Source organism: Camelus ferus, chromosome 12 (assembly GCF_009834535.1).
Source record: "Camelus ferus isolate YT-003-E chromosome 12, BCGSAC_Cfer_1.0, whole genome shotgun sequence".
NCBI lineage: Eukaryota > Metazoa > Chordata > Mammalia > Artiodactyla > Camelidae > Camelus > Camelus ferus.
Genome location: NC_045707.1, coordinates 8,606,820 through 8,629,755, shown reverse-complemented (window position 1 = coordinate 8,629,755; position 22,936 = coordinate 8,606,820). Strand labels below are relative to the sequence as shown.

The 22,936-nt window shown below is 58.8% G+C and overlaps 2 protein-coding genes across 4 annotated transcripts in view; both read right to left on the bottom strand.

The window, feature by feature from the left end:
• ARHGAP8 (Rho GTPase activating protein 8) overlaps positions 1–4,681 on the bottom strand; it is a 53,749-nt gene extending 49,068 nt beyond the window's left edge. The window contains 1 exon segment of the mRNA XM_032492412.1: positions 4,628–4,681. The gene's annotated coding sequence lies outside the window, so the exon portion shown is untranslated.
• Positions 4,682–13,323: 8,642 nt separating this feature from the next.
• The window catches only part of PRR5 (proline rich 5), a 50,999-nt gene continuing 41,386 nt past the window's right edge, over positions 13,324–22,936 (bottom strand). For all 3 annotated transcript variants that reach the window (XM_032492414.1, XM_032492415.1, XM_032492413.1), the window contains 4 exons: positions 20,151–20,242; positions 19,592–19,732; positions 15,805–15,940; positions 13,324–14,273 (listed from right to left, as the gene is read on the bottom strand). In XM_032492414.1, the coding sequence (XP_032348305.1) occupies positions 13,798–14,273; positions 15,805–15,940; positions 19,592–19,732; positions 20,151–20,242 (845 nt within the window). In that variant the 3' untranslated portion in view covers positions 13,324–13,797. The remainder of the gene's footprint in view (positions 14,274–15,804; positions 15,941–19,591; positions 19,733–20,150; positions 20,243–22,936) is intronic.

Genomic DNA, 22,936 nt, shown 5'->3' with positions numbered 1-22,936 from the left:
AAAATTCGAACCCCTGCAGACACCTGAAAGACTTTTGTGGCCTGGCCCTGCTGCCCTCAAAAACTTGTCTCATATCACCTCCCCTCCACCCTTGTTCTTTCTGCTCCAGCCACACAGGCCTCAGGGCTGCCCCTCAAACACGCCAAGCTGTTCCCACCTCAGGGCCTTTGCACATGCTGTCTACACTACCTGGAACACATAGCTCCTGCAGGCGGTCAATGATCCATAGGTGGTTCCTATTACTAGCATTGGCTCAAGTCCAGTTCAATAATTCAGTCTGAATTCAAATCTACCTTCCACACTGGCCTCCTTGGAAATCAAAGTGGGACCCACAGGGCCCAAAACCCCTCTACCTTCAGATGTCTCTGTATGGAAAGATCTGGTTAGAGCTTAGCTGAGTCAAATAAAGATTTTCCCTCCATGTAGCCAGAGAGAAAAGCACCCCAGGTCCCTGGGGGAAGGTCAGGCCACCCATACCTCCCAGAGCCAGGGACCTGGTTCTGATCCCCTCTGCACCCCACCCAGAAACCCCTCTGTACCTCCACGCTGGCGCCGTGAGCAAACAGCATGGACGAAGAGTCAGAGGAAAAGGTTCCAGCCTGGGTCACCCCTACTCAGGGTACCTCCCTGCTGAGGTCAGTCTGCCCCTCTAAACCCCACTTCCCCGTCTGTGAAATGGGCACAAGCTCTGTCTGGCCAGTGCCTTGAAGAAGATCAGATAAAGTGACAGGTGTGACAGCACACTGAAAGGTCAGGCGCTCCAAGGCTAATGCATCGTAAGAGTCACCAGGGCTGTGGGAGCCAAGGACAGACCACTCCTCAAGAGGCGAGGCATGGTCAGAAGACAGATTAACCTTATTTTTATATTTGATGCAACTGGGAATCTGACTGCCAACTGGGTATTGGCTATTAAGGAATTACTGTTGTTTTAAGTGTGATAATAGTATTGTGGTCACGTGATATAAGGGGAGGCACACTGCAGTGTTTATGGAGAACAAGTATTACAATGATACGGGAGCAGGAGGCGGGGCTGAGCTGGGTGGGGGGTGAGCAGGTGGGGGAACGGAATGGGAAGGCGGCGGGAGGCAGTGGTTGACGCTGGGACGTCCTGCTCACTTCTGAATATCTGAAATTTTCCTTAAAGAAAAAACTTTGAGTAAATCCCCAAAGCCCCCCACCCTAGATGCAAGGTGCTATAACAGCACAGAAGCAAATGCGGTGACCCTGCAGCTTTAGGGGCCCGGGGGGAGCAGAGACCCTCACAGCTGCGGGGGTCTCGGAGGCACCTACGACTTGACAGAGACCACGGCCCAGAGAGGAGGCGCTTTCCAGAAGCCCCACACCTGCCCGGCTGGTTCAAGCCTCCGCCTTCTGCCTTCAGCCACCTGAAATGAAGCTTTTCTGTAGAGGACAAATGGCCCAGCCCAGACAGCCTCCTGCCTGCCAGTGTGTCCCTGGCTTCAGTTCCACGACCGGGTGGGGGAAGGGACGGGGCAGTCCCCAGGAGTTCCTGGACTCCTGACCTGCCAAACCAGTTCCTTTGGATGGACAGTCACCAGTCACGGGCTCTGACTGAAGCAAACTTCTCAAGCCTTACTCTGCCCAGGGGCACTGAAGAGAGAACCACTTGGCCCCAGCCCGGGCAGAACAGGCTACCCACAAGCTCAGTCCTCACCCGTCTCCCCTGGTTGGGGGTGATGGTGGGGGGGGGGATCTAGCACAAACAAATGTAAACACCTGTAAAGATGCCACAGCCTGTTTTAGGCACTTTATGCAAATTAACTCATTTGTTTCTCCCAATAACCCTATGATAGGAGATAACGTTGTTCATATTTTACAGTTGGGGAAACTGAGGCACAGAAGTAACTCGGGTCAGCAATTCAAAGTCGCATGGTCAGGATCCTGGCTGGGTCGGGGAGTCAGGCTCCAGTATCAGCTGTTAACCAGCGCACCGCTCGGCCTGCACTGAGCACCCACGTTATTTCCTCTGAGCCTCAGGACCACCTGCTGCTTGCGATGCCTGTCTGAGAGGTGAGACAACAGGGACCTGACTCAGCCAGGTCTCCTGCCTTTCAGGGACCCAGAAACCTGGACAGTGGCCAGGTCCAGCTGCCAGCAGCTCCACAAGCCGCACACGAAGGTGGCTGGGGCAGGACCCGGGAGCATCGTGTTTGCCTGCAGCTGAGCCCCACACGGCATCTCTGAGGCCATCCCTACTCCCACAGTGCCTGGGCCAGAAGGGGACCCTCAAAGGCACGCCTGGAGGCCTCGAAGCTCTGGATGCGTGGGGCACATCTTCTTTGAGCATCAATTTTAATCAAAGGAATTGAGGGAAAAGTTGAAAAATTGGTCTGAAAAAAACCTCTAGACATTTCTATATCGACATGCTAACTTCACAGAGATCTGAAGGCAGTCACTGGCAGGCTTGGAATGTCTCCACCCAGGAGGCAGACCTCAGTGCCGGTGGGGAGGGTGTGGACACTGCGGCTCTCCACTCACTGGCCGTGTGACTTCGGAAAGTCACCTAAAGCTCCCTGCCTCAGTTTCCTTATCTGTAAAAGGGGACTGTAACAGTTCCTGCCTCATGAGGATGGCGGGAGTGAGGAACGAGGCAACCAGTTGTGCAGTTGGAGCCTGAGAGCCATTAGCAAAAGGTGACCATGACCCTTTGGGGGAAGTACGGCCAAGAAGGTCACTTTACAGGTCAGGAAGCTGAGTCCCCAAGAGAGAAAGTGACCTGCTCAAGTCTCTGACTCTTCCTGCGGCTCTCACCTTCCTGCTGCCTGTTTCCCCATCAGTGAAAGAGGGCAAAATCAGAGAACAGATCTGTACCTTGGGCACCTCCACGGTGGCCTGAGCTCTTGCTGTCCTCTCTTTAACAGAAGCCACCATCTACGGCATGCCCCCCACCAAGTCAGCTGGAACTAGCTTGTCAGGGAGATGCCGTGTGTCTGTGAGATGTTTAGCCAAGTTTCCAGACCTCAAGACATCTCACTGAAGTGCCCATCAACAGATGAGTGGATAAAGATGTGGTTTGTACATACAATGGAATATCACTCAGCCATAAAAAGAACAAAACTTGCTATTTGCAACAACATGGTTGGACCTGGAGGGTATTATTATGCTTAGTGAAGTAAGTCGGACAAAGAAAGACAAATACCGTATGATTTCACTTTTATGTGGAATCTAAAAAATAAATAAATAAATATAACAAAAATCTCACTGAGGTTGCATCTCAATGACTCAAGTCATTGAGTCCAAGTAAATTCCTACCGCTCCTCCTGTCGGGTACTCCACAGGCATTTCCAACCCCACCTCACAGGTGGTTTATCCCCAACCAGCCAACTAAGCCAACCAGCCTGTGTGTGACCTCAACGTGCCACACCTCCTCTGCCTATCTCTCATCCATCCTCCAGCTCAATGGTCGCCTCCTCCAGGAAGCTGTCCCTGATCTCCTATAAGCCCCTAGTTTCCTTCTGTCGCACAAAGGCTAGACTCTGGGTCCTCTGTGGGCAGGGACTGGGGAGGGGGCTGTCCTCAAGGACTAGCTGGGCTCAGGTGGTGCCCCGTGTCCCTCTTCACCCCTTGGCCCCTGCCCTGGTGTTAGTTTGAGAAATAGTCATTGCATTAAAGGAGAAACTCATAAACAAGACCCTAAAACCACCAACAGAGACCGACCAAAGGATATTTACTGCTGAGTCTCATGTTCTGCGTTCTCACCCGGACAAACGTCAACACCACACTTCACGGACAAGCAGCGCCGCGCTCTCTGGAATCCACACAGCCTCTCACACAAAACTTCAAAGTCTGCACCACCAGACAGCCAAGGCCGGGTCCCCACCCTCCCAACTTGGCCAAATAAGGACTCAGGAATTCCTCCCCTCCCACCCTGCTTGCCTCTCCAGGGGCCTGAGCTGCCACTCTTCACACACCTGCCCGGCCCTGGGCAACCCTCAAGCCTGTGCTGTTGACAGTGGCCCCATGCCTGGTTTTGGGAAAAGTGAAAGCAGTCAGGGCCTCTCCCCTAACTAGCGATTCTGGAGGTTGATTAGCCTCCGGATTGAAGTTTTCGGCATATTTGGTCTTGGTGATAAATGGGCCAGCGCCCGCAGCCAGAACCTCTGAGTGAGCGCAGCACCTGCTGTGCCTCAGTTTTCACATCTGTGAAGCGGGACGATGCCTCCCGCCTCCCAGGTTCGGGATGAGGGAGCTGATGTGTCGGCCGGATCGGAGACCCCGAATTAGAGGAGGGAAATGGGCGGCCGGCGAAAGCCTGGGCTGAGACAGCCCACCCGGACCAAACCAAAACGCGAAAACGCGGGAGAAGGGAGGCAGCAGAAAGGGAGGGGACGGGGGTGCAAGGAGGGGGCAGGGAGCAGGGGCAGGGGTAAGGGGGAGAGGAGGGCGGGAGGAGGGAGAGGAGAGCGCTTGGGCAAAATGGGGAGGGGGAGGGGCCGGGCCGGGGCGAGCGCAGGCACTCGGGTCCCCGCCGGTCATCGCACCGCGTCGTCCTGACGCCGCGCCCCGCCTCGGCGTGTCCACCTGAGCAATGGGCCCAACCTCAGAACCCGCTCTGCGTTCCCACCCGGGTACAGGCGGGCTCCCTCCCGCGAACCCCAGGCCCTACCTGGCTCCAGCCCCGCCGGCTCCTCACCTGGGCTCCGCTCGGCCCGCGCCTCACCTGGCCCCGCCCCGGACGTGGCTCCCGCGCAGGCCCCGCCCCTCGCCCCGCCCCGCGCGTTACCCCTCCGGAGCTGTTTTCCTGCAGCACCGGCCCCGAATGACCCGGGGTCATTCGGGGCCGGTGCTGCATTTCTGCGCATGTGTGCAGTCACTGCCCCAGCCCTGAGGCCGGGGTCATATAATCAGGAAGGCCCTGGCTGGGGTCCAGTTACCCTTGGAGGTGCCATTGACTGCCCGGAGCCCCAGGCAAGCAGATGGCGGGTCCTCCGATATGGTCACATTCCAATCCTGAGAGCTGCTCAGGAAGTGGGGTTTTAAGGGTGGATTTCCATCAGGCCCCTTGTCTATCGCGCCCCCCTCTCTGGTGCAGCTCTCAGTCTCCCCCCCATCTCCCCAGTTTCTGAAGGACACGTCCCAGGGCTGGGTCTGCACCTCTTCCCTTCTGTAATCACTCCCCAGCCTCCTGCTTTCAATACAGCCTATACCCTGACGGTCCCCAACTAATGTCTCCTGACTCCAGACCCCTGCCTCCGACTGCCCACCTGCTATCTCCACGGGGAGATCTTGGCAGGCAGCTCAAGGTCTGCACTTCAACGTCGGCTCTTCTCCTGGGCTTCCCATGTCCATCTCCACTAGCCCCATCCAAGCCTGCGGGGCCATCCTTGACTCCCCCATTCTCTCACACCCCGTGTGTGGTCCCTCAGTGCTCCGCAAGCCTGATAGCTCTTCCTTCAAAATGTGTCACAGTGCCACCACTTTCTCTACCCGCACTGGCGCACGCGGTCCAGGCCGCCAACATCTCTCGTGGCTCAGTGCAGCAGCCTCCGAAGCCATCTCCTTGCTTCTGCCCTCGCCCCCTTCCATCTGTGTCAACACAGCAGCGAGGGGAATCCTTTCCTGAGATCCTGTCTTGTCCCTGCTCAAGTGCCCCTCCCCCTTCTCCCCCCTGCTCTCGGGGAGAAGGGTGGGGGGGGGGTGAGAACAGCCCCACAATCCCGGGCTGCCTTACGTGGGAGGTGGTGTGGCTGCTGTCAGCTCTGAGGTCATGTGTGGCAGGCTCTGTGGTCCCTGGTGGCCAGTGTACAGCAGCTAGGACAGTCAGATGTATTGGCCCCTCCCCATTTCTAGAGATGAGGTCTGATTGCACAGGCCAGTCGGTGTAATATCGCTCCACTGCTCCAGCAGCTGGTTCAAGCTCTGGAAGTTACTGGGCCTAAGCCAGTCATGCAGGCCTTCAGGGGGCCGTAGTGAGCCCATAGTCAAGACAGTCAGCTCCACACCAGTTGTGCTAAAGGTGACCATGAAATAAATGAATATGGTTTAGTATGAATGGGGACCAGTGCCTGGTACTAAACATTAGTTGTCACCCTTCTACTTCAGGCCAGCACCAGGAGACTATTGCTCACTGAGGTATCCCCAGGGGCCTAGCCCTGTGCCCAGTATTGAGTAGCCACTGTCCCCAGTTAATATGAATGAATGGGAGTGGAGGGTGTAGCTCAGTAATAGAGCGTGTGCTCAGCATGCACGAGGTCCTGGGTTCAATCTCCAGTGTCTCTGTTAAAATAAATAAACCTGATTACCGCCCCCTGAAAAAAACCCCAAAAAACAAAAAATATGAATGTATGAATGACCTCAGTTTCTCCCTATCGTCACCCATGCAGTTGCCTTTTTCTGTGCAAAGAATTTGTAACCATCCTAGCACTTGGGCCTGTTCACCTCACACAGCACCCTTGCAAGTTATTAGTATCTGAACTTTCCTTGATCCCGAAGGACATGGGTGGTGAGAAAGCGGACGGAACTGTCTGACCTCTAAGCCCCGCAGATCTGAGCCCGAGGCTGGATCAGGAAGGGGGCCTATTTCTAGGACAAAACTCATGCCGGTGACTCACACACTGGCTGGGTTTGTCTAGTGCTTTGTGCTGGGTTCTCTTTTCCTTTTCTGGAATGTAAACATCTTTTTTTATTCCCAGTGTAAGATCAGTCTCATGAAAGCCGGACAATTTGCAGGTTTTCTGTTTCAAAAAGTGACTTTGAACAGAAATAAAACAGCCCCCGGTTGGTCTGCGGCTGGCAGCATTAATTTCAAGGTACTACGTACGAGATGTCAGGGGAAGGCCACCCTCCTCGCACTTGTGTTTTGCAAAAATCTCATACAAATTCCATGACCATAGCTTAGTGATATTAAAATAGGTACAAATAAAGCGATAATACAGAAAGATAGTAGGGGAAAAAATTGCAGGTGTATCCCGCCATTCATAATAAAAGGAAAAAAAGTTAAAAAGGAACTGTGAGACCCAGGCCGGCTCCCTTTTAGGGACTTTCTTCTGTTTTTCCCCAAGCACGTCTAATCAGTAACCCACCAGTCAGTCATTTCCTTTTGTTGCTGTAACAATAACTCCTTGCATTTCAAGCACTTTGCGGTAGCAAAGCAAGAATAATAATGCAAAATGAAGGAATTACATCTGAATGGTATTATTCCCGGCTTTATTAAATTTGCTCCGTGCAAATGTTTATGAAGTCGGAGAGTTGCTTCTCCCCCAAGCAGCAAATTCCACGTTAATAAGCACTGGGGGATGGGAGCTCGAAGAAAGGAGGAAATAAAGACCCACCCCCACAGCCGATCCCGGCCTTGGGCTTCTCATTTGTTTTCTCCCAAATTAACTCTCCCCACCAGCTGCTGGAGCCAAGATTTGGTCTGCTTTGAATTTTATTAAAACCATGAAATCAAGGTTTTCCTGCTAAGCGTGGGCACGGGCAGGAGGGCCACGTTCCCACTCTCTCCCTTGTGGACCCGGACCTGAGACCCGGTGAGGTAAGAGGCTTTCTTGGTGGCTGTGTAGCCAAGCCAGGAACCCCAGCCGCATTTCCTGACGCCCTGGCCTCCTATCCTGTGCGCTGGTCCGTATTTCAGAGCAAGTGCATCTGGTTGCTAGCACTGCCTGCCAGCCGAGTCTAACCCATGTGCACGCTCCACCATGTCTTCTGGGGTTGTCTGGACCTGACTGTCAAAACCCTTTTGACTTGCAACTGAGCAGGTCATGTTCTTGATGCCTTTTTGACATCAAGGTGGAACGTGGTTGTGTCCTCTGACACCCTGCACCTTTCAAATGCCCTTGCTCTATTGGGATTCCCCACCTTCCCAGTCTCTCTGCCCCGGGGGGCCAGACCGCGGGTTTACCCAGAATAAACCCAGGGCCCAGACAGTGACCAGGCTCCGCCACTGTGACCTATACCGTAAGAGAGGAGGCGGCCCTGCAATTTATTATGCAGGAAAGGGCAGCCTAGACGGGCAGCTCAGGCGTGGGGGGAGGCGAGGGAGCTGCAGTGGCTGCAAGGTGAAGTACCTGGGACGGGGGCTGCTGTCGGTGCTGGTGGCAGTTTGAGTGACGGGGACTGTTGCCGGTGATTACGTTCCTGTCCCTCATCCCTGAGAAGAGGCACGGAGGCCTAGGAAGCAGAGTGAAGATTTATTAAGTGTTGGAGAGCATGCTCCCAAGGGGAGAGACGGCAGGCTCAGGGGAGCAGCTGCAGAGTCTCTTCGGCAAGCTGGTTCCACAGGGTGTAAAAATGAATGGGCGGAATACTCAGTGGGGAGGGAAGGGCTTGGGGTCCTATTCCCTGATCTCCACCCAGCTCTACCTTCCCGAGGGGAGGAGGGATTTTTGTCCTTATTGAGTCTGGATGGGAAGGGTCATGGCGTCGGTGCCTGACGGGCACTTCTGATCTGCAAGGCTGATTTTATTGAAATGAAGGCATAATGAGCAAAAGTTGCATTCGGACACGGGGGATCCCCACCTTTTCCCATCTTTCTTTATTGGCCTCCAGACCACTTGTCACCCCCAAAATGCGTGATTTCGTATCAGTCCAGAGGTTCCCACTTTTCTCTGTCTGCCCAAAGGATCCCTGTTGTTCACAAGATGTAGGGGGCCTGGGGAGGGACAGGGGACTGAGCCCACCCACAGGCAATGCCAGGGACAAGGGGCTGGCTAACCAGGCTGGGGCAGGGTTGGCAGACAGCAAGCGGCCCCAGAAGTTCCCCCAGATGCTGAGTGAGGCCCGGGGGACGGACAGCCCCCTAACACCAGCACCCAGGATGGATCCCCAGCACTGAGGAAGCCCCTTGGGGTGCTGGGAAGGAAGTGGGGACCCTGGGGCATGGAGAGACATTCTCTGATAGCTGTTCAGGGGCAGGCGGCAGTCCAAGGACTGAGGACAGACGTAGGGACATGCCAAAGGTGAGCCCTGCAGTGCTTCGAGGACACACCAGCTACTGCCGGTATGTCCCCCACCCCCACCCCCACGTGTAACCTGCGTTTGTACCATTTCCCATCCAAGAATGAAGCCACAGAGCACATCAGTGCCATCTGGAGCTGAAGTCTGGGTCAGAGAAAGGAAATCGTAGCTGAGAGGAGGGGACGGGGGGGAGTTAAGAATATTACATGATTTTGGTTTATCTTTTTCAAGGGAAAAAACGTAAGCTACATCCAGCCTGATCTTTCTTCTGAAAGGCTCCTCTGAGATTCAGTTCATCCAGCAGACACCTGCGGGCACCCTCTGAGTACAGGTCCCAGCCACGAGTCCCAGGTACCCCGGCCCCCGGATGCTCTCAGGCCAGAGGGCCAACAGCGGTCAGAGTGAAGCTCAGAACGAGAGTCCTGCTGTCAGACAGGGCTGAGACAGAGTCCAGCTTCACCACTCACAGCGGCGGGGCCTCAGTCTTGTCATCTGTGAAATAGGACTGATGGTAGCAGCTAGCCCTGGGGAGAAGGGGTTAGAGGAGGTGACGAAGGGGGAATCTGTGGCCAGGTGCTGGCCCGGAGCAACAGCAGGCTGGTACCGGTGGGGCAGGAAAAAGCTGTTTATAATTCCTTGCTCCGTCCCAGAAGTGACCTCTCACACACAGTTCTCTTGCCTTCGAAAGCAGGTGGAGCCTGGTAGTTGAAAGGGCTTTTGTTTGTTAAGAAGGATATGATAGCCTCTTCCAGGCCTGGATATGAAAGTTTAAGACCAAAGGGACAGAGCTGGACTTTTCTGCAAAAAAAGACGCTGAGGGGGTGGGGGCCCTGGATGGCTTTAGGGGCACTGCTGTCAGGAGACAGAGACAGAGAGAATTCTCTCTGCGTGGACGAAGCGTGATCTCGAGGGGGTTACCGGTGTCTAATGAGAGTGACAAGGATGTTTGCTGGGTGAGGGAAGGCGAAGCCCTCACCAGCAGGGCCCCCCAAGGATGGCCCGTTGACCCCCACTGCCAGCTGGCGCACTGGCCATTCATGGAGAATGTGAGGCAGGGACTGCTCCGGCTTTGGGTCCTAAGCTGCGGTCACCCGCTGTCCCTGTCCTGTGTCCTCTTCCAGGAGGGAAGTCTCATTTAACCCTCCTGTCTCCTGGACCCCAAGGGTGCCATGGGAACCTGACAGGCCCTCGGTTCAGAGGGGCGGGGGTCAGGACAGCATGGCTGAGTCTCCCTGCAGGGAAACCAGGGAGCACTTTGCAGTCAGGGGACCCTGAGTGAGTGTTTGCCAGGCAGCCGGGTGGTCGGGAGAACCTTCAAGGATCGGCGGGAGCAGGTACAAAGCAGCAAAGGGCCTCTGGGAGGTGAGCTGTGTGCCATGTGCACACGTGTGTGGGTGTGCATGCATGTGCATGGAGTGTAGGGGGAGCCAGGTAGGGGAGGCCAACAGGCCCTCCCTGAGAAGGGCCTTCCATCCAGGCTGCAGAGCGCGCCCTGGCCCCCGAGGCAGGGGCAGTGGGAGGGGAGCTCTTGCCTGCAGTGCTGACCCGCGGGAGGAGCCAGGTGTGGAGCTGGGAGCCGCGGACGCCGTTGGAGTGACTGGGGAGAGAGGCAGCCTAGGCGGGCGGGGGTGGTGGGCACAGGCAGGAGGGTGAGGAGGCCTCCGGGGACACTGAACTGGCTGAGTCCCAGCTCCTCCGGTGGGAAGGGGCAGCCAGCAGCCCCACCAATGGGACCACACAGTGCCTGGAACAACTGGCCAGCAGACACTATAGGGCTTACGTGACCCCAGGGGAGGGGAGTCTGGAGTCCCTCCTGCCCCTAGAGGTGGGTGGGCTGCGGGGTCTGGACTGCAGCTCCTCAGATTCTCTGAGCTGCCCGCGGATAAGATCCCAGCTCTGTGCTCACGCCCTGACCTTGGAGTGAGGGTCAGGCCGTCCTCGGATGAAGACCAGCCCGCGGGGTGAGCAGCCCTCGGCCAGGTACCAGCAGAGGCGGGGGATGTGAGTTTCACCACGAGCACCCCCACTGCAGGCGGCTGGACGGACGGGCAGGTGAGCCACCATCTGCTTTTTGGTGTGTTTTGCCTGCAGTGCTGTTGACTGACTAGCCTGCGGGACTTTCCGTCCAGACAACCCTTGGAGCAGCCGCCCCGGAACCCAAGCGTAGCCAGTGTGTGGAGCAGGTCACAGCCCGCGGACCCCCGGGTGTGGCCGGGATGCAGATCCAGCAGCAGCAGGTGCGGGCCAGCCGGAGACTCTGCATTTGAGAGGTGAGGGGGTGAGAGGTCACCCTGGAAAATCTACAACAAATAAAGCAACAAAAGACAAAAACAGTGAGCCGGTCCTTGGAACCCCAGCCCTGGAGATGCGGATGCAACGTTCCACTGAGGATTCCCCGGCTGAAGCCCAGGCCACACCAACGCTTAGTTAACCAATAGCCAACACGTGCTGGCACTGGCCTGTGGCCCAGGACTTGGGGGGAGCGGGGCGGGTGAGCCTCCTGGCCGCACGGGGCTGCCTTCTGGCTGGGGAGACAAGCTAACGACAAACTCATTTCTCTTGGGGGGATGTCTCCCCTGAGCTCATGAAGCTAAAACCCCTGGGCTCCTCTTGCTCCAGTCACTCCACGGCCCCGGCCCCCCCGTGTTCAGATGTAAATTTGCAGATGGAGGAGTTTCTCCAGTCTCTTTCCACTCTGCCCTTAAAGCAAACTGCGCTGTATGCGATTCTGACCCCACGATCCCTGTTTCCACCCCTGGATTTCAGAGTGACAAGTGCTGTGAAGCGATTAGGTGCGGAATCAGGAGGTGGGGTGTAGGGTGGGGAGAGAAGACCATGCCTTGGGGGTGGAAGGCAGGCAGGCTGGTGGGGCAGACATAGGGCCATAGGTTGGCGTTGGCCACAGCTAGCTTGGGGCTTGGCCTGAGCTCCCTGGCGGCCAAAGGAAGACATGGTCAGTGATGTGACCATCACTGTAAGGTTTGGTTCTTGGAGGAACACCTGGGTTTCATCTTCCACCAAGGCCCATATGGCTGTATGTGAAAGCTTCTGTGGACCAGGAGACCAGGAGTAGCTGGTCTTCTATCTTAATTTGTGTGTTTCCTAGTCCTGATTTTTCACTTATGATTTACCAATTATAACGTTTTGATGTAGATCACCTCAAACATTTTTCAGACAAGGTTGGGTATAACACATGGACATGCTCGGCCCACCTCTGGGGAGCAGGGGCAGCCCCAGCTAGAAGCCCCAAATGAGTGTCCAGAGCTGCTGTGGGACCTGGGACTCAGCACCCACCCTCCCTGGGCTGCAGTCTCCCCATGGCAGGCGAGGCACAGCTGGCTGGTGTCTGGGGCCTCCTTTCGCCCCAGGGTGGAGGGATTTGTCAGAGCTCAGGGGCCCTGTGGACAATGGTCACACCTGGTCCTGGGCCTATGTACCAGCAGGTGCCACCAGAGTCCCCAGGGATCAGGCCAGGCCCAGCAGCCCACGGGGGCCTGGGATGCTCAGACCTTCATAATGGAGCCCCAATATCTGAAGGTGAGGGCAGAACAGGGCCCAGCCCCTCGGTGCAGGCAGAGCCCAGCTAGCCAGGTCCCCGCCACAACTTCCACCCTTTGCCTGGTCCTTCTGCCTTGAGGGGACCCTGCTGATAATGCTCCCCACCTCCCCCGTCACCCTCTCAGTAGTGAGCTGGCCCCAGGCCTCCCCGGGTTCCATAAGGGAGCAGGGGAACGGGGGGCAGGTCAGGGATCTCAGCCCCACCAGCCCAGCTGAGTGGCAGCATTCTTGTTGATTCTCAGACCAGGGACAGGCTTCTGGCTCTGTCCCCACCCCCCAAACCTGGTTCCTCTGAGGCTGGGGTTACTTCTCTCCAGGACACTGTTCCAGGGCACCTTCTGAACGCTGAGTGCTCGTGAGGCCCTGTGCAGTCGGTATGTTTCCCCATCACAGACCACAGGGCTGAGCTCCCACCCTGCCGCCCCCACACCCCACCCCGGGCTGGAGCCGGGGCTCCTGGCCCATTCCTCCCACGAGACAGGAGAACCTCATCCACGCAGACAAATCGCCCTGCAGAGCACTGGGGGCTGATGCTTCCCACCGGGCGTCCACCTCCCTCCCCCGACCACCTGGCTCCAGCACCCTGTCACACTGCTCACCTGCCCTGGGTCTGTCCTTTACTGCTCAGAGGGCGCCCCCTCCCCACCTCCAACAGAAAATTAACTCCACGAGAGGGGAGCACTTTGAAGGGGGTCTGGGGTCCCCCACCTAGCCCAGAAGGCTCCTGCCAGAGGCCCAGAGCTGGCCCTGGGAACCTGCCCCCTCTGGGGGAGGGGAGGGGAGTCCCCCGTGAGGGTGAGGACCCTGGGAAGATGTCCTTGGGGCCTGGCATCGCAGACACAGCTCGGGGGCCAGGTATACAAGTTTTATTCCACCTGCTTTCTGCCCATGGCCACCTTGGGCAAAGAGAAGACACGGCGCTCAGAGAGTCTGGGACAGAGTCACGCACAGGAGATTACACTGTGGCCTGAGGTGAGTTAGGAGGGAAAAGGCCAGTCTGCTACTGACCCCATCACTCTGGGGGCCTGGCCAAGCTGAGGGATTCACAGTCTCCAAGGTGTGGACGTCGGAGGGCTGGGGTGGGCAGGGGTGGTGGGACGGCCATGGCAGCTCCACACACACGAGGCTGCCCCGGGCACCTGGAGAGCCCGGCACGCAGACGCCCCAGGACACAGTGGTGCTGGACCCGGGGCAGCGACGGTTTTTCCCGCCAAGGCTCAGGCATGCCCAGGTGGCTGAGGCCCACGGGGGTCAGGATGGGACAGAGTAGAAAACTCCCGCACTCACGCACCAGATACATGGGGTCAGTAAAACACGAGGCGCTCACACGATGCTCTGCCGGCCCCCGGCCCCCTCAGACTCAGATGTGCCAGAGCCAGCGCCCCGGCCAAAGTCAATGAAGATCCCTTCTGAATCCGAGTCGACAGATTCCAAGATCTGGTCCACCAGGTTCTCGGGGCTGGAGGAGGCTGGGGAGCCACGGGCCGGGCCTAGGCCGGGCTCGGGGGGCTGGGCGGGCGGATACAGTCTGCTGGGGCAGGGCCCCGACTGGGGGGCCGGGGAGGATCTGAAGGTCCCGGCGGGGCCCTGGCTGGGCGTGTCGGCGAAGCCTTGGGGCTCGGGGCAGGATGTCATCTCGGAGACGGAGTGCCTGCGGATGCCCGCGCCGCCGGCCGCCGCGCCCTCAGCCTCGTGCTCAGCCACGGGGTTCAGCAGCGGCGTGTTGTAGCTCTTGGAGCGCACCACCGGGTTCTTGGCCAGGACGTCCCCCGAGCGGGAGCGGCGCAGGAAGTGCTTCTCTGCAGAGAGACAGGTGGCAGCGTCAGGCACGGGCCACTCCGGGCACTGCCTGCTCCAGGCCCTCCCTCTGGCCAGACGCTAGGGAGCACCTACTGCGTGCATCTGCTGCGTGCCTGGGTCTGCACAAAAGGTCCACTACAGGCAACAGCCCGACTGGTGCAGACCCTGCCGGGGCGGAGTGGCCGGGCGAGGGGAGTTGGGGCTTCCACCCCCGTAAGTGATCTCGTCTCAGCCTGGATGGGCGGGGGTGTGGGGGCTCATCAACTGCTGGGTTCAGAGGTGCACCATGCCAGCAACCTGTGTGCCTGCTAAGTGCCCCACCTGTGGAAAGTCGCCAGTCTCAGCACCTGCCAGGCGCCAGCACTTTGCTAGGTATGGGGGCCTAGATATCCCTCTGGGTGGGCACGGGTCAGGCAGTGCTAAGTGCCCGGACGGGGCACCACCTGAGGTCGGGGCTGGGGTTTATCCTGAGTGTGCTGGGAGCTCTCAGGGGTCAGGGGTGGGGAGAAGAGGATAGTAAAGGGCAGGTCTCAGGAGCCCATTCAGGGCCATGCAGTTCTGCACCATGACCACCAGGTGGCAGGACAGAGCACAGTGAGTGGCTCAGGGGCCGCTCCTGGACCAGAGCAGAGGCTCCAAGTTCTCTTCCAGGGGCTGGGGTCCCGCCTGAGCTGAGACATGGTGCCGGGCAGGTTTATACCTGAGGTGGGTGGGCACTCTGGACGAGGGGACACCGCTGACCAGCCCCTGTGCCACTGTCCCCTTGGTTCTCTTTGTGCACCTCTCCCTGGGCTGGGCCCTCCCTGTCCTTCGGCTCAGTGGTCACTTCCCAGTCTGGCCTTCCCCGACCTCCCTGCCCATGGCCCTCATGTCACCTGGGCAGGGGTCACCTCGGGCACTCACCTGGGGATGGTTTACTCATTAGCCTGCCTCCCGGGGGGAACAAGAGCCCGTGAAGGTGGGGCTTGGTCTCTGCTGAAGTCCCAGGACCAAGAAGAGGGGCTGGTGCTCAGCAGGTGCTCAGTCTACAGCCCCGAATGAGCCAACAGGGCCAAGCCCATCTGGTAAAGGAGCAACGCCAGGCCACGCCCACCCCACAACCCGTCCACGCCCCCATGAGTCCCCAAAAAGGCCGGATTTCTTGCGCTCCAGGCCTTTGCATGTGCTGTGTCCTCTGCCTGGACAACTCCTGACTTTCAGGACTGAGTATGGATGGGAGCTCCTTGGGGGTGACGGGGCCTCTGGGGGCTCTCAGGGGAGTCACTGCAACACCACTTATGGTGTCTGCCCACCGAGTCCTCCTCAGCCTTTGAAGGAAGGATCCCAGGTGACCCACCCCCGTGTGCCCAGTGCCCAGCACACAGCCAGCTGGAGGATGCTCTGGACAGGTTAGCTATGTAGCTGGAACGCAAATCCTGCTGGGATCCTGGTTCTGCACGTCTTTTCACTGGGAGGCCTGGGCCCCGGGGGAAGAGGTGGACGAGGCCAGTGGTCAGCCCGCTCCCCACCCAAGACCCAGGAGACCCCTACCCAGGATGCAGGAGTGCGTGAATGAACCCTCGCTGGAGTAGAGGCCGTAGGTGCCCAGGTAGGGTGACACCACCTTCTGGATCAGCGACTCCAGGCGCAGGTAGTCCTTGGTCACTCCCCGGGACTCATGTACCCCCTGCAACAGGGAGGGAGGGAGGCGGGAGGGTCATGGGACAGCCTGTCCCCTGCTTTCCTAGCCCAGCAGGCTTGGCTCAAAGGCCACCATGATCAGCCCCGCCCCCCCAATTCCCAGGGGGCCCTGGCCCCCAGGACAGTGCCCACAGCGCCCTCCCTCCCCGGCCCTCTCTCGAGCTGGGCCCTCTGTGCCCCTCTCCTCCTCTAACGTCCTCGTGGCTGCCTGCTGCACACAGTGGCTGCCGTGGTCCAAGAGACGGTGATGCCTGTGGGAAAGGGCTCTGTGGCTAAATGAGGCTGGGTTCCCTGCACGCCCCTTCTCAGGACATCGTGTGTCCCCTTCCGTGAGCTGGCTTCCTAGGAACTCTGGGCAGTCCTGTGGGGCCAGCTGCGTCAATGGGCCCTGACCCTCACTCCCTTGCCTCGTGGACTGCCGTGGACAGGAAAGGCTGTCCCCCGGTGCCGGGCCCAGGCCCAGGTCTGCATCCCAGCTGGGCAGTCAAGGCCCACCCATCAGACAGAGCCCTCCCTCCCCGTCCCACGTGGCTGCCCCCACCAGGTCTCATCCAGCTTCCCCCCTCAACACCTCCCCTCATCCAGAGCTTCAAAGGGAACCCCACCTCCTCCTGTTTCACTTGAGCCAAAGCCTGAAGAATGAGGCTGCCCACAGGACAGCCTTGGTCTTGCCCACCCAGTCATGAGCTGCTCAGGGGGAAGCCCTGTGCTCCCAGCACCCCAGCAGCGGGTGGCACACGGCAGGTTTTTAGGGAGTGCTTGCTGAACAAATGATGTCTCAGTGGATGAATGAATGAATGAATGAAAGACATTGCTCCTGAAGGAGCTGCCAGCAATTAAGAAACAAGATTCATCCAAGTTAATGTCAAATGATGGTTGAAGACAGCAAGAGAACCGTTATACACAGCCTACAAGAGACCTACTTAACCTATAAAGACATACAGATGAGGAGTAAAGGAGACAGTTACACGTGGTAACACGGGTCACGGATCACAGACCAGAGCAGGAGTGGCCACGTCAATTTCAGACAGGACGGGCTTCAGACCAAGGAGAGTGATCAGGGGCGAGGAAGGTCATTACCTAATGGTAAACAGGTCAATTCTCCAGGATGACGTAACAAGCTTTACTGCGTATGCACCAAACAACAGGGCAGGGAAGTATGTGGGGGAAAGAGTGAGGGGGAGAGAGAGAAATCCACTCTCACAGCCGGAGACTTCGACATCCCTCTCAGAAACAGATCTCGCAGGAAGAAAGTCCGTACGGACACAGATGAACTCAGTAACACCACTGAGCCATTGGACAGAATCAGCATCTATAGACAACATTGTCCAACGACAGCAGAACATGTTCTCCTGAAGCTCACACGGGACATTCGCCAAGAGAGACCACATTCTGGGCTGTAAAACACCCCTCAACATGGTTAATAGAACAGAACTCATACGACGTCTGCTCAGACCACAGAGGAATTAAACCAGAAGTCAGTAACAGAATAGTAACTGGAAAATCCCCTAATACATACAGATTAAACAACTCACTTCTAAATAACTCATGGGTCATAAAAGAAATCTCAAGAACTATTTTAAAATATTTTGAACTAGACGAAATGAAAACACTACATCCAAATTTATGGCATACATCGAAAGCAGTGTGTGGAGGGGATTTTATAGCATCGAATGGATATGTTGGAAAAGAAAAGAAAAAAACAACAACAAAAAATAAAAGGTCTAAAATCAATCATCCAAGCTTCCACCTTAGGAAACTAGAAAAAGAAAAGCAAATTAAGTCTCAAGTAAGCCGAAGAAAATAAGTAAGAATCAGAGCAGAAATCAATAAAACTGAAAACGGGAAATGGATAGTGAAAAATCAACAAAACTGAACGCTGGTTCTTTGAAAAGATCAATGAAGTCAACAAGCCTCTAGCCAGGCTGAGAGAGGAACAGAAGACACCAGTGACTCACACCAGAAACGAAGGCGGGGACATCGCTGCAGACCCCGCGGACCCAGCTGTGCCTGAAAGGAGGCAGTGGACCCCAGGGGTGCCCCCCGGATGAACGGGAAGGAGCTGCCCCCGCTCCCAGCGCCAGTGCCGTGCGGGTGGGACAGCGTGAATGCCGAGCTGTGCTGGCGTTTCACAGACTTCATGCTGTTTCATTCCCAGAAATTGTCTCTGAAGTCTGGGCTCTGCTCCCCACTGTGCAGTGAGGAAATGGAGGCCCAGGGGCTGAATTATTTTTGTGCACTCAGAGGAGGGGACCGTTACCCAGCTTCTGGGCCCCGTGAGACAGAACCCGTCATTCGGCCGGTGCAGCAGGGGGCGCACAGCAGGTCTTCAATGCACAGACCAGGAGTTGTGACCTCAGACCCATCTGACACTTGACAACAGTGGGGACAAGTTTACTGTGAGGCTGGGACAAGGCCATTCAAAGCAGAGGCCAGGGAAGGGCAAAGGGTTGTGACTGGGGGCAGGGGTCACCACCAGGACGGGGAGACATGGGGCCAAGCCCCAAAGCTGCATGAGGCACAGTGGCCACCAGGGGGCAGCACTGCCCAGCCTGGCCGCCACCCAAGTGCTGTTCCTCAGATCAAGGGGAGACCTTCCTACTCCTGGCTCCAAAGCCCAGCTCCTTCACTGCCTGCCCCCAGGAGCGAGCACCACGGAGGACTCGGCGTTGATTTCTCTCCATCAACCTTGTTCCTGCCCTCCCAGGTACGCGGTCTTACCCTATCACACAAATGAGAAAACAGGCCGAGATGCAATGTCCCTCCAGCCCCCCTCCCCTGCCACAAACTTCAACCCAGCTGGGTCTGGCCTAAAGCCCCTAGAAATCCAGCTGCAGGCCTGACACCCTGCTTGGCTGCCAGGGCGACCACCAGCCCCCGCAGAGTGCAGCCCCTTGGCCTTTCAAACCTCCACATTCCTCAGCTCCTTCCTCGCCCTGGAATCCTCACTGGCTGCCCTGGGCCCCAGGAACAACTTCACTGACCCTAATTCAGAAGGACTTCCAAGTGCCTGGGTGGGTTCAGGACAATGGGGAGGCCAGCCTCCTGGCCTTCTCAGCTGCAGTCAAGTGAGGACTCTATTTCCCTGCCTGTAAAATGGGGGTGCTGATGGTGCCCTCTCTTGTCCTGTGACAGTGAGAGAAACTGGCAAACTGTAGGGTGCTGTGCCCCTTTGGGATGCAGCCATTTGCAGAAAAGCCCATCAGAGTCCCCGTCTTGGGCGGGGCCACTCCCTCCAGCTGTAGGAGTGTGGCTGCCAACGTCTCACAACTGCCCCCTCCTCAGAGCTGCCCTCACAGACAAAAGCCACCGGCACCAGGCATGTCTGGAACCGTGGTGGGGAGCAGGGGGAGGTGGACCCAGCCCCAGAGACTGGCAGACGAGGGGTGCATCGGCCCAGCACCACTGCAGGGAGGGACACTCCGCTCACACTCCTGGGCTCTCCGAGGAACCCGGAGGCCAGCAGTCTCCTGACCCCGTATCTTTGTGCGGCTCCTTCTCTAACCCGGCTGCTGCTTCTCTCTCCATGCGTTCTCCTGACAGCAGCCCCGGTGATAAGCCACGTGGACCCAAATCCTCCTCTCAGGTCACTGGGGGGCCTGGCCCGGCCAGCGGCTGCCCCTCGGGCCCCACCCACCTGCAGCACCAGCAGCATCTGCACGATGGCGGGGGGCACGCGGGCGTGCGCGCGGGCCAGTGCATCCTCCAGCTTCACACTGAGGGTGATGGTGTTCCGGAAGTGCAGCAGGGCCAGCTGGCGCACCGACGGCTCCTTGCCCTGCGGACACAATGCCGCCTCGTGAGACCCTCGCTCCCCGCCCCTCGCTGAGTTCTGGGGTCAGATACATGGGACCCGCTGAAACCTCAGGCCCCCTTCCTCCCTGTCCTCTTCCCCAGATGACCTGTGTCCTGAAGAAGGGGGGCCCCACACATCCTCCTTACTGTCACCGACAGAGACCCTACTGTGTGCAGGGCATGGCCTACTGTGTGCTGCTCGGGGCTTCCTAGGGCCCACAGGAGTGAGCTGTCCTGGCTCCCACCCCGGGGGAGGGAAACAGGTTCTCAGAGGCGCAGGGATGTGTGCAGGCGCAGACAGCCCACCCGTGGCAGCGATGGGCAGAGGTGTGCCCGCCCCCAGGCCGGGGGCCAGGGAGTGAGGCCAGGACGGGCTGTCACCGGGGCCCGGGGCCGCTCACCTGCACCGGGTAGAAGACAGCCTGCAGCGTGGGCAGCACGTCGCTGAAGAAGAAGTCCCAGGTCTCTGCCAGGGAGTCCAGCAGCTTCTGTCCTGTGGGCACAGGGAGCATCACCACTGCCCCAACGGGCACCGGCAGCCGCTTCCCGCCCTCCCCGGTCATGAGGCACCCCTCCCGTCGGTGGAGGATGCAGGAGCTGAGGGCCGGGCTCCAGGCCCCAGAGTCATGGGATCTGGACCCCCGTTCACCCACCCGTCCCCTGCCTCAGCTGCCCCACTTAATAAAACGGGGCTGCAGCAGGGTGACCCCCAGAGCTGCCGGGAGAAGCCAGACGAAGCGGGACCCGGGGCAGAGAAGAAGACGTAGGTCCCCACTTCCTCCACACACGAGCCCCATGGCCCGGCCCCAGTGGGAGCTCCTGCTCACACGCTTGCCTCGCCCACTGGTCTGTCCCTCTGTCCCCGGGACAGACACTGACAGAGCGCCGCCACTGTGCCAGGCCTGGCATGGGGGTCCCAGCTGAGCCCCAAACTCCCTGGTCCCATCACAACAGGGCAGCAGGACAACCCTGGCGAGGGGGGAGTGACCCCGCTGGGCAGACGGAGAGGCTGGGCCTCCGAGAGGCTCAGATGTCTCGCTCGAGGGCCCGGGGCCTCCCCAGCCGGGCTGCCTGAAGTGGACTTGGGAGGCCGGGGAGACCACATCCAGTAACAGCAACGTGTCCCGGGTAGAGGGCGTCAGGCAGGGAGGGACTCAAGGAGGAGGTGCTGGCCAAGTGCTTCTGCCTGGTTGACCGACAGCCTTGCTGCATGAACCGCGGAAGTGGAGTGTGAAAAACAGGCATCTGGACAAGCTCCGCAGGCCCTTCTGCTGGCTCTGAGGAAGGAGCGGCCCCAGCCACGGGGGACAGCCCCTAAGGGCGGGGACAGCTGAGACACCGCAAGACAGCCCTGGGCTCCCCTGGGAAATGCCAAGTGCTGTACCCTCAGCCCTTCTGCCTGGAACAAGCAGAAAGCTGGGACGGAGGGCCTCTGCTGCTTGGCGGGACCCCCACCTGGAAGCCAGACTAGCAATCAGCTGCAGAAAAATGGGCTTGGTGGGCGTGTCAGGTGGGGGCCGGGGCGACAGGCTGGCCAGCCTCCAGGACCGCACTGCCCCTGCCGACTTCTCAAGGTTTCCATGGGAACGAGGAGGTCGGGACTTCGCCACCCCTGCTCACTTTCCCTAGGCTCTGGGCCCCACGCTCCCACCCGGCAAGCCCCTAGGCCTGTAAAGGGGCCGGATTTGGAAGGGAAGCCTGGGGCGGTGGGGTGGCGACCGTGGGGAGGGCAGATCGGCCTTCAGTGTGGCCCGTCTGCTGGCCCTGAGGTCCCTGCCCAGTGGCCGGCTCTGGGTCCTCCCGGGGGACCCAGGCCAGGCTCTGCGGAACCTAGGACGAGAGGTGCCCGCCACCCGAGCTCTGCACACAAAGGTCCCTTGAGGTCCCTGCTGTCGCCGGCAAGAAAGGCTGCTCAGTTCCCTGGGCGGCCGTGGGGCGGCTCTGGGCGCGGGCCAGGCCTGGCGTCTGCTGGGCGCAGGCTGCTCTCCAGCCCACGGGGCGGAAACGCGGCGGAAAGCAGATGTTGTAAAACACAGAGTCCAGTCCCGGCCAGAGCCGCACGCCCACCAAGGGGCCGGGAAGCTCGGTGCTGTCCCCGGGCCGGGCTCTCTGCTGGGGATCCGGGGTGGTCAGGGGTTAGAGTCAGGCAGCCCGGCGTCAAAGCCTGGCTCTGTGACCCCGAGGAGTCCCTCAGCCCAAGCCTCAATGCGGTCCCTGTAAAACCGGCGTGATGGAGGCCCCCGCGCTCCTCGGGCTAACAGCTGCCAGGTAGCCAGGGCTTAGCCTGGTGCTGCCCGGGACCGCGTGTCCTGCGTCCTGTGTCCGTGCTGAGGCTCAGCAGGACCCAGCCAGGGCAGCGGCCGCGCCCCTGAGCTCTTTCTCCCCCGGATGGTGGGGAGAGGTGGGCCAGCCTGTCTGTCTTCCTTTCTTCAGTCTTAAGTGTGCTGGGGGCTGACCGTCCAGGCCCTGGAGACTGGAAGGGACCAGGCCAATCCTGGCTCCGGGCTCAGGGATGGGGAGACCCCAGGGACAGTGGAAAAGCCCACAGCAGGGACTCCGAGGAGGACACTCAGGTGGAGTCTGGCAGGGGCATGTGCACAGCCCAGGCTTGGAGGCGAGTGTGTGAAGGCTCGCTGCGGTGTTTGGTGGCCTGACCTAAACCAGGCTGGGATTCCTGCAGGACAAGAGGCAGAGCTCAGGGCCCAGGGCCCACAGGAGACCCTGGGTTCCTCCCCAGAGTCCCCAACTTGTTTGGCTGCAGCCACGCCCACTCCTGCAAGCTAACAGGCTGAGACCACCAGTCCACTACCAGTAACGTGGCCCCAGGGAGGGGGCCTCCATCCCACGGCTGTCTGCCAGGCTTCCCAATTCCAGGAATCACTCTGCTCAGGAGCCGACATCCAAGACCTCACTGGAGGCTGGAGGGGAGCAGGTAGCAAGGTCCTGGGGCTGCCCCAGATAGGGCCATCCAACCCATCCAACAGAGGCATGGGCTGAGGACATGGCTGGCCACAGGGAGCAGTCTCAGGGAAGAGCTCTCCCTGGGACCTAAACCAGGGCAGAAGGCAGAAGGGGGAGGTTCCCAAGGCCACCCCTTGGGGTGTGACATTAGCCACTGTCCCCAGTGCATGGGCTGAAGGGGGCAAGATATCCTTCTGAAATGACCACATTTTGCGGCCTGGCTCAA